This window comes from Olea europaea, unplaced genomic scaffold (assembly GCF_002742605.1).
Source record: "Olea europaea var. sylvestris unplaced genomic scaffold, O_europaea_v1 scaffold2413, whole genome shotgun sequence".
Lineage (NCBI taxonomy): Eukaryota > Viridiplantae > Streptophyta > Magnoliopsida > Lamiales > Oleaceae > Olea > Olea europaea.
The window spans coordinates 23,271-39,989 of NW_019242301.1; the positions used below are offsets into that span (position 1 = coordinate 23,271).

The window sequence follows — 16,719 nt, forward strand, 5'->3', positions numbered from 1 at the left end:
TGTTAAACCAAACCCTACTGCATCCAGCTGCATTCCACGTTTAACATCCTCCCATCTACTACAGGAGCACATTAGCATAGTTTGACTCTATTGTGCTAATCTGCACTAGTGTCATCTTCAGCACACAGAAGAAGCTAAACACTTGCTGTTTGTATTTTGTACCAGAAAAGATAAAAACAAAAATCCATTTTGGTTCTCGTGATCGCTCTCTGTCTGTGTGTATATTCTTTTTGCTTCTACTTCTGAACTTGAAATTCTTTAGCTTGCAAGTGCACACAAAATGTTAAGAAAAAGTTTCTGTCTGTTCCTTAGGAAATGGAATAAGTTTCTGTATATATTCACAACTAGTGAAGTCAAGTAACTTTCTGTGACTCTTGAGAGTTATCCTCTGTATCTACTATCTAGTGTTCTTTAGGCCCATTTGTCAGGTTTCCGCTTTTGTTTTTAGAAGAAAATACCCATTTGGGTTCTCGTGATCACTCTTTTTTTTACTTCCTCTGTATATATCTTTTCAATAAAGCTATTTGTACATTCGGGGTTGACACTCCCCTCACAAGGGAGGGGGATCCACACATAATAAAATAATTTCGGACCCTCCTCTTGTGAGGAGAGTGTCATCCATGGTGTCAATCCGAATGTACAAATAGCAAAATTCATATCTTTTTCAAAACACTGGACCATCACCCAACTAAGAAAATCCTATAAGGTCATTTGTCCATTTCAATGCTTACACCTTTGTTGACATCTTCCTTATTGTAAAAAAGTGATTGATTGAAAAACTATGCCACCATTTGACTCCCATTCTCCTTTTCATTCTTTTTCTCTATCTTGTTTTCAATTATACAATCTTCTATAAAATAATATTACACGCAAATAAAAAAAATCTTAATTCTTTTTCAACCACATATTTTTCAAAAAAACACTATTACTAACCAGTAAAATTTGGATAGAATGGAGGTCAAACGGGGGCTATATTTTTTAAATCGTTAAATCACAACTTGTCATGTGACAGTGTAAATCATGGTGTACAGAAATAATATGCTACTTTTATGTAATGTGATGTCTATAACGGTGTCTACCTTTTTCATATGGAGAGAGACTCACTCCAGATAAGTTATATTTTATTCAAAATAGGTCCCCCTCTATATGAGACTGGACAACCTAATGTACGAGTATAATATGTTTACAAAAATTAGCTTTAGTCCTAGAAACAGATTTTGACTTTTTAAAAATCATTTCAAATGGCCCCTTAGTTGTGTCTAGTATATTGTAGCAAATCTTGGATTTTAAGAAACTCCAGCAAACATAAGATGCATATTAATCCCGATGCACTCACCTTTTTTCTTCCTTCCGAACTAAAAAGTTGACATACATCTTGACTTACAACCTACGAAACATTGACCAGTGCGATAGCCGACATGCCTAAACTATAATTTAATGAAAATTGTTCATCTTCTCATCTAAAATTTTAAAGTGTGTGATCACTCTTTATGCATATAATCAAATGCGTCCTTGGCAATTGAATGAAAATGGAAATAAAATTAAGTCCTCGTTTGTCCCCCATTATTTGAAAAATTAAAGAGTTTTGAATATTATTTTTTTGAGAATATGTGATTAAAAAAATAAAGAAATTTAATTGATTGTGTGTAAAATATTTTATTGCATGAATGTGTAGTAGAGAATGATACTGTAGTAAATAATTTAAATTTTTAAAGAATGACAAACATGCATTAATTATTTGAAATGGTAGGGTTTGTATAAATTAAAAGGGAGAAACTTGATAAATGCACGCATGTTCAAGAATCAAGAGGGGAACATGACAGTGATGATGATGTGAACTACATGTCTGAACCAAACTGAACAAGAATTTAAATGAAAACAATTTATTTGTTAAATTCTTTTATAAATTTTGAAGAAAAAAATATGGGCTGTCTTGTGCATTAATAATTGAAGATGACTACTCAAACACACAAAAAATAATATTATTAGTAACAGTAATAACTACTGGGTGGTTGAGACTCAGCAGACTCTTAATAACATAAACTCAAGTAGATTTATTTCATTTCATGAAATTCATCAGTTTTTATCGACTTTTAACAATATTGTACAATCCCGTTTCGTTTGCCCTTTTTTGCATGAATTTTTGGAGTAAACTTGTGAACCGGCCTCACATAGAGTGCTATTACACAGCATCTAACTGTATTCTCAATTCATCATACCCCTCTGTACACCTTTTCTGCATCACATTTATAAATTTAATACACCACCACCAACTAGCATCCTTCTTTCATCAGTTAAGCTACTCGGACGAGGGCAGTTAACAAGATTTAAAAACAGGTGGTGTATCAGCACCCGTGTGACTCCTTTTTCTTTTTCTGTTTTTAATTGTTCGATGAATGCTATACATGTGTCCCATGTTTTTAAATCCTGTCAAATACCCTATTTGTGTAGCAAAGTTCTTCTTTCATCGACCAACATCATTTATTTTAACCCATGCGTGCATCAAAGTTTTCATTCTTACAAAGGATTCATTGTGAGTTATTTTCAGAAATTCGTAAAATGTCCATATTTTCTCGTAAATATAGCTACTACTTGAAGAATACATCAAATCATATTCGAAGCATGTACACAGGTAGGAAATGCAGTAACAGACAACTACCATGATAGCATTGGCACGGTTTCATATTGGTGGAGCCATTCTATGATATCAGATAGAACATACAATTCGATTATCAAATCATGCGATTTCAAGTCAGTTAACTCATCCCAGAAATGCGATGACGCTGTAAATTACGCTATGAATCATGAATTTGGCGACATTGATCAATACAGCATCTACACAACATCTTGCAAGGCAATGCAGGATAGTACCAAGCATTCTATGAGGCTTAAGAACACTCTATTACGCCCAAGGTTTTCTGGGTACGACCCATGTACTGAGAATTATGCAGAGAAATACTATAATCGACCAGACGTACAGAAGGCTATGCACGCAAATACGACAGGGGTACCATATAAATGGACTGCTTGCAGGTAATTAATTCGACGGGATTCAAATTTTTTAAGGAAAGAAAAATCAAATGTGCGATACATTTTCACTTTATACGACAGCGACGTACTTATAAGGAACTGGAAAGACTCCGAGGTTTCAATGCTGCCTACCTACGAGAAGCTGATTGCTGCTGGGCTTAGAATATGGGTTTTCAGGTACTGCTATACAATTACTAACACGTGTGTCAACATTATAAGTACTTCGGGAACATTAAAATTCTTCGATTTTAATGCAGCGGCGACACAGATTCAGTAGTACCAGTTACCGCAACTCGATTTTCCTTGAGCCATCTAAATCTCAAAGTCAAAACTCCATGGTATCCTTGGTACTCTGCCAGTCAGGTAGTCACGTATTATACATTCTTTAGTACAAAATCTTGATGCTAAACTAACTTGATTTATATACATAAAAGGTTGGAGGGTGGACAGAGGTTTATAATGGGCTAACATTTGCCACAATTAGAGGAGCAGGACATGAAGTACCATTGTTTCAGCCTAGGAGAGCTTTTATTCTTTTTAAGACATTCTTGGCCGGCAAAGATTTGCCAAAATCTTCAGCAGTTTCATAGTTTTAAGAATGTTCGAATGCTAGTACAAGATCATCATAACCAGTTTATCCTTGGTAGAGGTTACCAGAATAGAGGTTATTCAATTCATATTGTAGTTAAAGATATAATTCTTCATTGTTGTCAAGCTTCCATTACAACTTGAGTTGTGTGTCATATGACTCATTTTTTACAAGACTAGTTCCGAGTATGTCGTATCTTCGATGCGCTAGATGATGGAATGTTGATGATAAGAATGTGGACAAGAATAATTGAAGAACGTAAGAGCTATAAATGAGCAAATATTGAAGATATTAATCCAAGATCTGAAAAATTTATACAACCAAATCATACACGGCAGATTTACAGAAAAAACCTAAACCACTGAATCAAGATTTTGATCTTTCATTTAGGCTCAGACCATACGCCCTTTTAGACCATTACAGAGGCACCAACTCAAAAACACGAGCCCTCATAACCCCAAACACAAAGTCGCTTCACTGGAACCGAAAATGGACAGACCACTTCCAACAGTTTACTCACACAAAAGAGACTAACACAAGGACACGATTATCACAAAGATAATCAACAGAAAATCTCACACAGAGAAGAAGAAAGAGTCACAAAGACGAAGCCTTTGAAGGTTCCAGAAGACGCAGAGAAAAACAGAGAACAGAAAATGATGATCCAGCTGCCAAACAAAGTAAAGGGTCGTCTTTATAGAAAAACTCATCCACCGTTGATTAAGCGGATTAATCCAACTGTCCAAGAGCGACTAAGATACGTGGGCTGAATATTGGGCTCGGTTTAAGTAGGCCTTTTAGGTATATTAATAATGGACCATCTATTGATTTCGTATTGGGCCTTTTTCATCACTGCCTATTAGTTGGACTGATCAAATGGCATCACAGCCCAACAGAAGACATTAAATGCAATAAAAGGTGGTGTAATGAATAAAAATTGTAGTGTCCAATGAAATATAAGAAAGCTTGTGTTATTAGTTCTGAACTTATGTGCGATTAGCTAGCTGGTTTTTAATCTTTAAAAGGAAGCAATTCGAATCCCAACTTTCGAAAGTGAGCCAATCGTTCTCAAACTTTCATTATTGTTATACAATAATTTTTCAATTACAGAATGTCCAATTATTCAATAATAGCCACATGAACCACATGTTCAACTAACGAATTTAGATTTGATTTCTCAACTATGCTAGTGTATAATGTATAGAATTTTAAAGTAAAATACGTTTCCACATAAAGGCAAGTGACATTTTAACAATATTTGAATAGTCTTATTATTGTTCACGTACAAAAGTTGAATACTAATTTGCTTATTTTTTCAAGTAAAAGAGCCAAATTGTTAGCTGGTTATAAATTGAGGACTAATGTGCAACTTCCTATGAATATGAAAAAGTGAATCATATTCAAAATAGTCATTACATACCAATAGGAAACACTACCTTATTGAATGGAAGAAGGCGAAGAGGTTTTCGAGCGTTGCGGTAATGAAGTCTAGGGGTGAAAGGTGGAGCAAGTCGAACCACTCGGCTAACCTACCGTTTAGTTCAATTCAACTTGCATGTGGGATGAATCAAGTCATAGCCCTGCGAATTTGTTCTTTGGTGTGGCAGGTTGAGCCGACTAATTTTTTTTTATTGACTAATTATATCTTTCACTTATTTTAATGAACTGATTCATAAGTTGACGCAGGATTCACATGAAAAATCCATTGTACACTTAACAATCCAAAGCCTAAAAGCAGGACACCTCGCCCCCCCACGCCCACCCCAAATAATTCCTCCTACCTGGGCACTGCTTGTTGAACAAGTGAGGATCATGCTACATATACCGAATTTTTTTACCTAATTATTTACCTACTACTTACAATAGAAGATGGGGACCATGGCTCGACATTATTTAATACACGCGGGGCCCAAGTGTTATGTGAGAATGGGGACACGGTTCGGTAGTCCCCCTCTATACATACATTTTAATCGGTTGAACAACCCCCTGCATGTCTAGGGGGTTGTGTCCCCCCCTCCTCTGCTCCAGGCGTTTGAAAACTAATTGTTTTTTGAGAAAATGTATTTTGAAAAAATGATTATTTTGGGTTGAAAACGAGTTTTGAAAAAATTATGGGATCAAACAGAGCATAGTTTTACACTGTGTGTGTGTATATATAGATATACAGCTTTTATCTTCAACATCAATCTCAGCCTTCTCTCTCTATATATCACGATGTCTACATGGTATATGCATAGGCTATGCGCCTATATCACCTGAAGGAAAAGAAAGAGGAAAACTCCACGCATCTTTTTCGTAAAAAACAAAGAAAGAGTCCATCCACACCATCCAACACTCTCCCATGGCCCCATCTGGACCAAAATTTATGACAAAAGACAATGAAAATATATACATGGAGAGAGCGAGAGAGAGAGAGAGAGAGAGAGAGAGAGAGGAAAACAATGCAAGAAAGAAGCGTTAATCAGGATCTCAAGCACCCAACAAAAAATGCAGACTTTTTTTTGCCACAAATGCCCTTCTGAAATCCCCATCTTCGTCAATTTCACTGTCTTGTCAAGAAATGTTCTTTAATTATGCCGAATTTGTGGGCTTTTGGGGCTTTGTTTTGGTCAGTGAGTTTTTCCGCAGAGAAAACAGGAAAGCAAAGAAAGAACCTACCTTCTATTGCTCTCTATCTCTTTCTTTCTCCCTATTATATCTTACTTTTCTTCACACAAGCCTTTCCTCAATTCTTCTTCACCTCATATTATATTCATCTCTATCACCATACAAAAATCATCTGGTTCTTGATTAAACTGATCATTACTTTTTCTTTTTTTCGGGTCTGATGTTTAAGAAGATGAAAGGGATTTCTTCGTATTCAAAACCATTTTATGGTGTTGGTTTGTATCAGAATGCTAATTCCAGTTTCAAGCATCTGGCTCTCATGCAAGACTATAGAGAGTTGCAGAAGGTATAATTTGGTGGTGCTGTTTTTCTTTCCTTTATTTCAAGAACCTGTTGCTTCATTTTTGTATAGGTTTCGGTATTGGAAGTTTGATTTGTTTTCTTGAGATGCTTTTAGGGTTTTTTTTGGTGGTTCAAGAATGTCTGATGAATTTGATCTGTTTTCCTTCTATTTAGCTGCAGATAAAAAGATTCATATGGTCAAATTTAAAATTATTGGAAATTTTAAAAATTGAGGTTTTATTGTTGTTTGCTTGATAGCTTGAATAATTCTATTATGTACTGCTCTTTGGTTGTGTAGTTTCTGCATGTTTTGATCAAACTATTGTATGACAGATTTTTCTGAAGACCTTTTGATTTCAATTTTCCTTTGCCATTTATTAAATGAATTTAGCACATCTTAATCTTATACTGCATTTCCTTAATATTCCATTCCAGTAGCGAATTCATATAATTTTTTGTTGTAAGATATTCTCTTTCTTGATGAATATTTATAAGGTTCTCCCTATTTGTGATGAATTTAAATGCCATAATTGGGCGTGAATTCTGGGGAATTTTAGTCCTTCGAATTGATAAAGAAGTCAGTAGTTGATGGTGTTGACCTCAAGAAATGTATGGATGATGTGGCCAACAGATTCTGGGTCCTCTCGCGTACAACTAAGCCTTTAGTGCTGCACACTTGGACAAATTGTGAGCCATACGTGGCCTTCTATGGAGTAGGGGGAGGCGGCTACGTGCACTCTAACGATCAAGTCTGTCGATGTATGCGTGAATGGGTGTGGGACATGCTAGAGACGTGAGCTACTAAGTATCATTGATCTAGAAGGGTATCAAGTCAATATAGAAAGAGTTTAAAGTTTGAATGTATAAAGTTGCATTACCTTGATATAATGCAATGTGTGGGATTTTATAATAGAAGAGGTAAGATACTGGCAGTTGGATGGAAAGACGCATGGTCTCATTCTAACAGCCAACCTGTCAACTAATCCATCATAGGCTAGATGCATTTATAGTGTTTAATGATTTTAAAAAGTTGTTAACCTTGAGCTTAGGTCTGACTTCTAATATATAGACTGACAATTTGACGTTAAAGTATCCGGCATTGAGTTGTCACATCATGGAGCCGTTGTCAGTTCTGTATGGAAGATCTCCTGAGAAGATGTGGAATAGAAGATGTTTTCCATTAATATGGAAACTAGAAGCCTTACATATTTTCCATGCAGCGTGTGGCACTTTGCCTCTTCTATGGAGGCTCGGCCTCAAGGGAGCTGAAGCAGTCCAATCACCTCTGCTACCCAGGTGCCTCGCTTAGGCCAGGTAGGAAGTGGAGTGGAGTGTGAGTCTTGTTGATTTTGTTTAGTGGTCGGCCACGTGGGTGATGATTTGGAGTCTCTTCAGAAGAGGCCTAACAGATGGTCTTGTATTTGTATCAGATTTCGGCTGGCTAATTCATTATCATACCATTTGCAGGAGGCTCATGTTATCAGAAATAAATTGGATGCTGCTAAGCAGAGGAAGCTGATGCTGGCAGCCGAAGTTTGGTATGCAATTTTTGCCTTATTATGAAGATTTCCATATCCTAATAATCTGTGTGGTAAATGCAGTTGGACTGGTTCTGCTGGCATTAATTGAACTCACCTTGTAATCTGCAGGTTTTTAAGACGAAGATACAAATGGCTACTGAAAACAGAGAGTTTGAACTCATCACAAGAACAGCAAATTGAACAACCGCTAAATTTAGCTAACCAAACTAAGAACGAGGAACTTTTCTGCAGCAGAATGGGAACTACTGTACGTAAGTTACCCTCTATCCCCGACACAAAATCCAACGGGAAACTTAGTATTGGAAAACAAAGTTCTCGACACAGTGCATCTCTGTTTAATAATCTGAAACGTGAGCAAGTATTACATGGTGGAAACGAAGCTAGCCATCCTATTTCGACTCTTGTTTCTGATAAAAATAACAGAGGAGGAATAAAATGTGGGAAAGAAACCTTAATGCAATGCGCGATCCCGTCCTTTGATTTGAACCAGAAGGAAAGAATATACCGAGCTAACAATGTTGGTCTCAGGAACTCAACCGTCGCTTTTGATTTGAACCAGGACAGTGATCTAAGTAGGAAAGAAGCTTGCATGCCAAGTCGAACTCCATTCTTCGACTTAAACGAAATTTCGGTATGTAACTAATAACTATTGACTTCGTCAAGTTATTAACTGCAAAGTTTTAACCATTTTTTTTTCCAACAGACTGGGGATGAGGATTTCCAGACTAATTTTAAACCATCAAAGTTTGAGGAAGCAAAAATGGGTTTAATTAGAGCTGTAGAAGATGATCAGAACGACTTAAAGTTGTCTCTGTGCAGAAATGCCGGGGAAGGTTCGTCCCTTGTGGGGAAGAGGAAACTTTCATGGCAGGACAGTGTAGCGTTGAGCTTTTGAACGTTTCATTTGTGTCGGTAAAGGGACATATTAAAATAAGAACTTCTAAAGTCTCTTCTTACTTGCTTTTTTCTCATCTTGTAGTCTCTAGTTTTCTGTAAATCTTTCGAATTAGAGGAATACTTAGTTTCATTTCATACCAGCATTTTGTATACACATTATATGTTCGTAACAATTGGCAATTACTAATAAAGAAGAGAGACAGTTTGCTAGTAGTTGTTGCTTTGTGCTTGTGACAGAGAAAATATGCAGTTTCTAAATCTTGCAACCACTTTGTGGTCTATCCTGCCAGGCGAATCTCGTTTTAAATACATTGAAGGTCCTTAATTTTTATCAGGCCCACAACTTTTATCCCCAGATTCATTTTTAGCCACATATTTTATGAGAGCCACAATTTTTATCAACTTTTCTAAACATGTTTAACCAACTTTTATCAAAATTTACTAAAAACTTAATTTTCAATCAAACGAAAGAGGCTAAATATATTCAGACCACACTTTTAGTTCCTGTTTGATTTAGCTTAAAAGTTAAAAATTTAAATCTAAATTAATAATAATTTTAATCACATCTCATCGATTTTTATTTAAGAAAAAAAAACTGATTTTCAACTAAATCGAACAGGGGCTTGATAATTACATATTTGAATTACCGAAAAGAATCATACTTTCTACAAATTATCAATTTATGTCCTTAATTTTTCATTGCATTTTTCTTCTCAAATTAATACAACTAGTCCCTTGTAAAGATTTATGTACAAAAATTTCATTAAGATGAAGTAAAAAGACCCATTTATTCCTTGTATCTTAAATAACTCAAAAAAGAATAAATACAAAATCAAGACTAAATATTTATCTTACATTTTGAAGCACGCAACAGTATTTTTAAACGAAAACTATGATTATGGACAAAATCTGCTAGTTAATGAAATTTTAAAAATAAAATTAAAAGTAAAAAATGACTATAATAATGAAAAAAGATTAAGAACCTTTAATTTAATTAAAACATGATGTATTTATAAATCGTTGTGGTGTGAATATAGCCACACATATAAAACTATGATGTGCTTGAATATGGTACAATTTATTTGAGTAGGTAATGTTAAAATGAACTACTAATCATGTTTATGTCATATTTCTCTGAATTGGTAAGTTAGATTGTGTAGAATTAACTAATGCAGTTACACCATTTTATGTTAATCAAGAGTAGTAATATGTGCTATTAGAATAACAATAATATAATGGATAAAATTGATTAAAATAAAAAGTGTATATAATAAAACTGTAATTTACAATATCAAACAATAAAAGTGTAACCATGACAAGGAAATATTATTAATCATTTATACCAAAAAAATGTGTAACTTTGTACTGCTAATTTGTAGTATTACTTTAAAGTGAGATAGATTGGAATTTTTCTATAACAAACCATGAGTTCTGTAAATAACATGCATGGCCAGCCCTGACCCAAGGCTAACCAGGCAGCCGCCTAGGGCTTCTGATTTTTTGGGGCCTTCATTTTTCTAGCCTCTGTTTCTGGTAATTAATTTTGCTCATTTTGATGGTGAGGTGGTTGGATGAGTATTGGAGTTCTCGTGTGGAAGTGGGATTAGCAATTAGAACATCATATTCACAGAGGAAAGCAGAGAGTCAAGAGGCAGTTAGTTGTGTAGTCGGCTGGAAGAGGGAGGGCAGTCACTGAACGCCATTGTTGCAGCAAGAATTGGAGGCTAAAGACGTTGAAGACAAGCCATTGTTGGGCCTAAAAAAGATTTTTTTTTTGGACTTTTTTTTAAATAGGCCCATGATTTATTAATAATACTCATAGCCCATATAGGCTAATATCTCTTAAGAATTGAACAAACTGATTGCAGGCATCCGGTTATTACAACCTCATTAATTTTGTTTCGTTCTTGTGTTGTGTGGTGTGGATGTACACTGGAGCATCTACATGCTTTTAGGGTTATTAATTAGGCATCCGGTTATTACAACCTCATTAATTTTGTTTTTACTAATGAGTTATGACAACCTCATTAATTTTGTTTCGTTCTTGTGTTGTGTGGTGTGGATGTACACTGGAGCATCTACATGCTTTTAGGGTTATTAATTCTACCTCTAGATCTGTGTATTTGTAGGTTGTAATTGTGCAAATTTGGCAACTTTTGATTTCTGTGTATTTGCCCTGTGTGTGTGTGTCTTTCTTCTTCTTCTACCTTCTTTTTTCTTTCTTTCTTTATTTTTTTTTCCTTTTTTGTGTTTCGAATTAACATGGATATGCAATTGGGGAATTTGTGATTTGTGATAAGTTGAAAATTGAGAATTTAAACTTGATCATAGTCCCAAACTAGTTCATAAATGGTTTAATTTATGTTTAACATGTTTTTTACGTTTAATTTTCATAAACATCTTTCATACTTTGACATCTCTTTTTAGAGTTGTAGATTCGTTCACTCTACTGGGTGACCTTTTTGGTGAATGATAAAAAGACCAATGGTTTACATTCCAGCGATAAAAAATTGGATTAAGAATCTCAAAGTTAAAATTTTAACAAACTAACTGTGGTGAGTAAATTTTCATGGAGAAGTTTTCAAAATTCCATCTGTACTTTACTTTTTCAGCAAACTAACATCCTATGTATCCATTTTTAAGTAGTGGTCCATTTGTAAAAAAATTATTTTTAACACCCTCCATATTCATTTTTAAAGTAGTACTACGTTCGTAAAAAATTATGCTCAGAGGCCTCATAATAATTGGTTGCTTGGGGCCTCACAATTCTTAGGGCTGGCCCTGATAACATGGTTTTGTTTATTACAGTATACGTATGACATATTTGCAACACTATATCTATGATGTAGCATTGTAGCAAGAATCCTAACGAGAAATACGACAATGCATCATATATTGAAAGGTACTCGAGATGTGTCAACTTACATTGTAGAAGATGCGAGACAATTTAGCAATTATATCTAATTTTAGTTTCTGGAGGAAGGAAACGTGACCCAATTGTCTGCTCAAATCTCCGATTATGCAATCCATGTATAGGATGTATAGTGCATTCCTGTTCTCCAAGAACTCCAAGGCTTTTCGAGCGTGACAAAGAGATGTCATCCATTCTTCCAAAAGCTCTACATGGTTACACCATACCAAATCAATTTGATACCCATTGTATAATACAACTAAAACTTTCATGAACAAGAATGACATTGATGATGTTGGCTCTAAATCAAATTTTACTAGTAGAATATACATCTGCAGTAATATGATTGTTACAATTACCATATATGGTCATGAGGATGAGCTAAGGAACATCCTCAAAATCAAATTTTACTAGTAGAATACACATCTGCAGTAATATGATTGTTGCAATTACCATATATGGTCATGAGGATGAGCTGAGGAAATTTAGTTAAAATAAAAATCATAAACATTATGACATTGTAAACATGTAGATATGCATCGATTCATGTATCTTCAATGGAGCACCACAACAAAGAAATGATCTAGATATGTTAATTCAATAGAATAATAGACACAAAATTCAGTTAAAAGGGAGAGAAATAAACCAAAAAAAAAAAACAAAAAATTCATAAAATAATAGCTATACAAAACAACTCTGGAAATCCAAAAAATTAAATCAAACTTTGTTCAAAACCATTCATAATTGATCAAAAACCCTATATTAGACAAAACAGAATAATGTTGGAATTGGTTCAAAAATAATCGAAAATTGGTTAAGTGTAAAACTGGAAAAATCAAAAGGTGTGACTTCGTTTTAAATTTGACCAAATATTCGGAATTAATCTGATGGTCAAATTATAAAAGTAAATAGACCAATTTATTCTACTCTTCGAATAGATCGTCGTGGTATATTTGGAATCTCAAAACCAATTTCGGATGAATGAGAAATTACAATCCAAAGTTGGAAGAAATGAAGTGTTACAACTTTTCGAAATGATACAGATTTTGAAATAAAGTGTTGCAACTTTTTGAAAACATGCAGATTTTGGTCCACACTACTTCATTTTCACCCTTTCTACATCTATAAATAGGATCCGATGGACGTGGTTTTAAACACATCATTGCATTGGGCATCCATTCTTCTCTTACAATTCATCTTTCTCTCATTCTCACAATATTCCTTTGTAGAGGGAAAATTCCATCGAAATTTCATCGTTCTTGTAGTTGAAGTGCTGCTACCACAAGTGTGTATCAGTTGTGTCTTGGAAGACATTTACCATTCAACCGTGAGCACTGTAACAAGACAATTTGTTTTAAGGAAAGAGTTATACTCGCCTCAATTTTCTTTTTCTACTCCTTATTTCATTTTTGATTTTGTGTGATCGTTTTAGTCATATACTTTGTGTCATTACATTGTGTTATAATTACGCTCCTGTAGGTTGGAACTTTTGCTTACAATAATAGTGTTTCGACTACGCTCATGCGGGTTGAAATTTTGTTCATTTACAACATATACAATCGTTATACTACTAAAATAAATACCCAAAACAACAAATAAAACATTCAACCTTTAAGGAAGGAGAATCGGCACTGCCATGTGGACGCAATATCAGGAGATCAAAATTGGTCGCCGTCACTTCGAAAAGTGAACCAAAAACTCTGCTTCCGCCGCAGGAACCTCCTTCAGGTCTCAAGCTCAGCACCATTTTATTAGTCAACATACCTCGGAAATCGAAAAAATATCTTACACCGTCCAATCAATCTCTTATACAACAACGAACAAATAATCTACATATAATTATATACAGGGGCGGAGTCCCATTAGGTGCCCTCACTGAACTTTTGGGCTCCAGTAGGCCCAAAAATTAATTAAATTTTTTTTAAAGCCTGGTTAAATCTCCAACCCAGATGGAAGCCCAATTGCCCACAGCCCATAACCCGTTTACCGACTCAGACCCGGAATGTTGATTCAAATCATTCAATTAACCCGTTTTCATTGAAATCAAAACCAAACCCTTGAATCGCGTCTCTCCCCATCTCTTGATTCGCGCCTGCTTCTCTCGAAACTTCGACTCACAGTCACCAGCTGCTTCTACTTCCAGTCCACCGACGGTCGGGCTCTAATCTTCGACCTAGTAAGTGTATCCGGTATCCCCAACCCCAAAGTCAAAACCCTAATCCTCCCCCACCGGTCCGCAAGTCCAAACTGCCATCGCCTCCCCCTAGCTGTCGCCTATGGCCTGCCACTTGCCAGGCCAACTAAAAAAGAAGAACTGAAGAAAAGAAGCCGTAGGCGGTAGGCCTGTAGCCCAGAAGAACAATTGAATGAAGAAGGTGACTTACTGACTTTGATTTCAATTTGAGTTAATTTGTGCATTTTTTGTTATTTCCAATTCCCTATTTCTCTCTGTTTACTATTCCTTTGGAATTTGAATTAGTTTGATATCCAACATTTCTAGCCCTTTGTTCTGATTTGTATTTTTGCGTGATGGAAAACAAAAGTAGTTCTTCAACAAGCAGACCAAATAAAGCACTTGTAATTATCATCTTCTAACTGCATTATCATATTTCATTTTCTACAGATGTAGCTTCTATTTGCACCCATGTGAAGGTTCTACAGTGCAGATTCTCACACAAGGAAAACTTGGTGCCCCTCGCATTGTGAAATTGTGAATTGGAAGGTGAACTGATATTGTGAAATTAGATTGATAGTGTGAAATTGTGAATTGTGAATTAGATTGTGAAATAGTATAAATTGCATTGTGAATTTGCGATTTGGAAGGTGAATTGATATTGTGAAATTGGATTGATAGTGCGAAATTGTGAATTAGATTATGAAATAGTATAAATTGCATTGTGAAATTGCGATTTGGAAGGTAAATTGATATTGTGAAATTGGATTGATAATGTGAAATTGTGAATTGGATTGTAAAATAGTATAAATTGCATTGTGAAATTGCGAATTGGAAGGTGAATTGATATTGTGAAATTAGATTGATAATGTGAAATTGTGAAATGTGAATTGCACTGCGAATTGAGATTGTGAAATTGTGAATTTATGATTCTTTTGTCATTATGAATTATTCTCACTCGCTCCCAATAATAATTGGATATCAAATGTTTAATCAAATGAATAGATACTTTCAACGAAAAAGGAACGTAGATAATATTGATGAGGGGATATCAAATAATGTGGAATTTGATATCAAAAAACTTCCAACTGATCCTGGTCTAAGGATACTCATTTTGGATTACAATGCTAACATCCGAGATGAAGTTCGAAAAGCATATATGTTAAAGGGTCCTTATCAGCCCCAAGATCATGACTTTCCAAAACGACAATTTGAAGTAACAATTAGACGATTCAATCCTTCGTGGTTTAAAGAGTTCAGTAGTTGGTTGGAGTAAAGTATAGAGAATGATGCTGCTTATTGTTTGTATTGTTATCTTTTTAGAACAAGTTCTGGAAAGCGAGGTGGAGGTGAGTCTTTTGTTGGCGAAGGTTTTACATATTGGAAAGATAAAAAAAGGCTTCATACTCATGTTGGATTTCATGATAGTGCACATAATCAAACTCGTATTAAATATGAAGTGTTAATGAATCAAGAGCAGCACATTCAATCAGTTTTCTATAAACATTCAGAACAAGCAAGATGTATATGTTACACGTCTTAATGCATCCATTGATTGTGTTCGACTTCTTTTACGACAAGGGCACTCATTACGAGGTCATGATGAATCTGAGGATTCTCTCAATCCAGGTAACTTCTTAGTGCAATTGCAATTTTTGGCTGCTCATAATGAAGTTATTAATGCCGTCACATTGACAAATGTTCCTCACAATTGCAAATTGACATCACCTGATGTTCAAAAGGATATAGTAAATGTTTGTGCTATTGAAACGATCAATGTTATCATCAAAGATGTTGGCGACTCACTATTTTCTATTCTAGTTGATGAATCTTGTGATATGTCAATGAAGGAGCAAATGTCTATTATTTTACGTTATTTAGACAATAGTGGGCATGTCAATGAACATTTCATAGGGATTGAACATGTTACAAGTACCACGGCTCTATCACTTAAGGCTACAATTGATAAGGTATTTTCTAGATATAACTTGAGCATGTCTGGATTGAGAGGACAAGGTTATGATTGAGCAAGTAATATGCAAGGTAAGTTTAATGGTCTGAAAACACTAATTTTGAAGGAAGGTCCATGTGCCTTTTACATTCATTGTTTTGCTCATCAACTCCAACTTGCGCTTGTGGCTGTGGCAAAGAAGAACTTCTCTATTACTAACTTCTTTCGTGTGGTTGGAGGCGTGATAAATACTGTTGGAGCATCTTCCAAACGTTGTAATCTTCTTCGAGAAAAACAATTAGACTTTATTGTTGAGGCATTGAAAAATGTGAGATTTTAAGTGGACGAGGACTTAATCAAGAAACGATCCTTCAGCGCTCTGGTGATACACGATGGAGTTCACATTATAATTCTTTGATCAGCTTGCTTGCCATTTTCTCTTCTGTTTTAGATGTACTTGCAATAATTGTTGAAGATGAATCTTGTTCTTGTGATCAAAGATCTGATGCAACAAATTTATTGGAATTGATACAAAAATTTGATTTTGCATTTAATCTACAGTTGATGAGAAATGTCTTGGGAATGTCAAATGAACTGTCAAAGGCATTGCAAAGAAAAGATCAAGATATTGTGAATGCAATGCAATTTGTGAGATTGTCCAACGACGACTCCAAATAA

At 35.0% G+C, this 16,719-nt stretch overlaps 3 protein-coding genes across 5 annotated transcripts in view; all 3 read left to right on the forward strand.

The window, feature by feature from the left end:
• The window catches only part of LOC111381982 (serine carboxypeptidase 24-like), a 19,613-nt gene extending 15,735 nt beyond the window's left edge, over positions 1–3,878 (forward strand). The window contains exons 5-9 of the mRNA XM_023005836.1: positions 2,452–2,533; positions 2,633–3,033; positions 3,112–3,207; positions 3,288–3,393; positions 3,465–3,878. Coding sequence (XP_022861604.1) covers positions 2,452–2,533; positions 2,633–3,033; positions 3,112–3,207; positions 3,288–3,393; positions 3,465–3,620 — 841 coding nt within the window. The 3' untranslated portion in view covers positions 3,621–3,878. The remainder of the gene's footprint in view (positions 1–2,451; positions 2,534–2,632; positions 3,034–3,111; positions 3,208–3,287; positions 3,394–3,464) is intronic.
• Positions 3,879–5,850: 1,972 nt separating this feature from the next.
• On the forward strand, positions 5,851–9,219 carry LOC111381985. 3 transcript variants are annotated; one of them, XM_023005840.1, is made up of 4 exons: positions 5,851–6,572; positions 8,036–8,106; positions 8,218–8,740; positions 8,813–9,219. In XM_023005840.1, the coding sequence occupies exons 1-4, from the start codon at positions 6,447–6,449 to the stop codon at positions 9,002–9,004; spliced, it is 912 nt and encodes a 303-aa protein (XP_022861608.1). In that variant the 5' UTR covers positions 5,851–6,446; the 3' UTR covers positions 9,005–9,219. The 3 variants fall into 3 exon arrangements, with proteins under 3 accessions (XP_022861608.1, XP_022861609.1, XP_022861610.1); XM_023005841.1 differs by having other exon boundaries at positions 5,856–7,882; positions 7,999–8,106; XM_023005842.1 differs by having other exon boundaries at positions 5,856–7,882.
• A 4,647-nt stretch (positions 9,220–13,866) lies between these two features.
• On the forward strand, positions 13,867–16,719 carry LOC111381983 (zinc finger MYM-type protein 1-like). Its single transcript, XM_023005837.1, has 8 exons — positions 13,867–13,921; positions 14,038–14,254; positions 14,541–14,627; positions 15,096–15,362; positions 15,414–15,501; positions 15,602–16,060; positions 16,169–16,369; positions 16,417–16,719. The coding sequence occupies exons 1-8, from the start codon at positions 13,867–13,869 to the stop codon at positions 16,717–16,719; spliced, it is 1,677 nt and encodes a 558-aa protein (XP_022861605.1).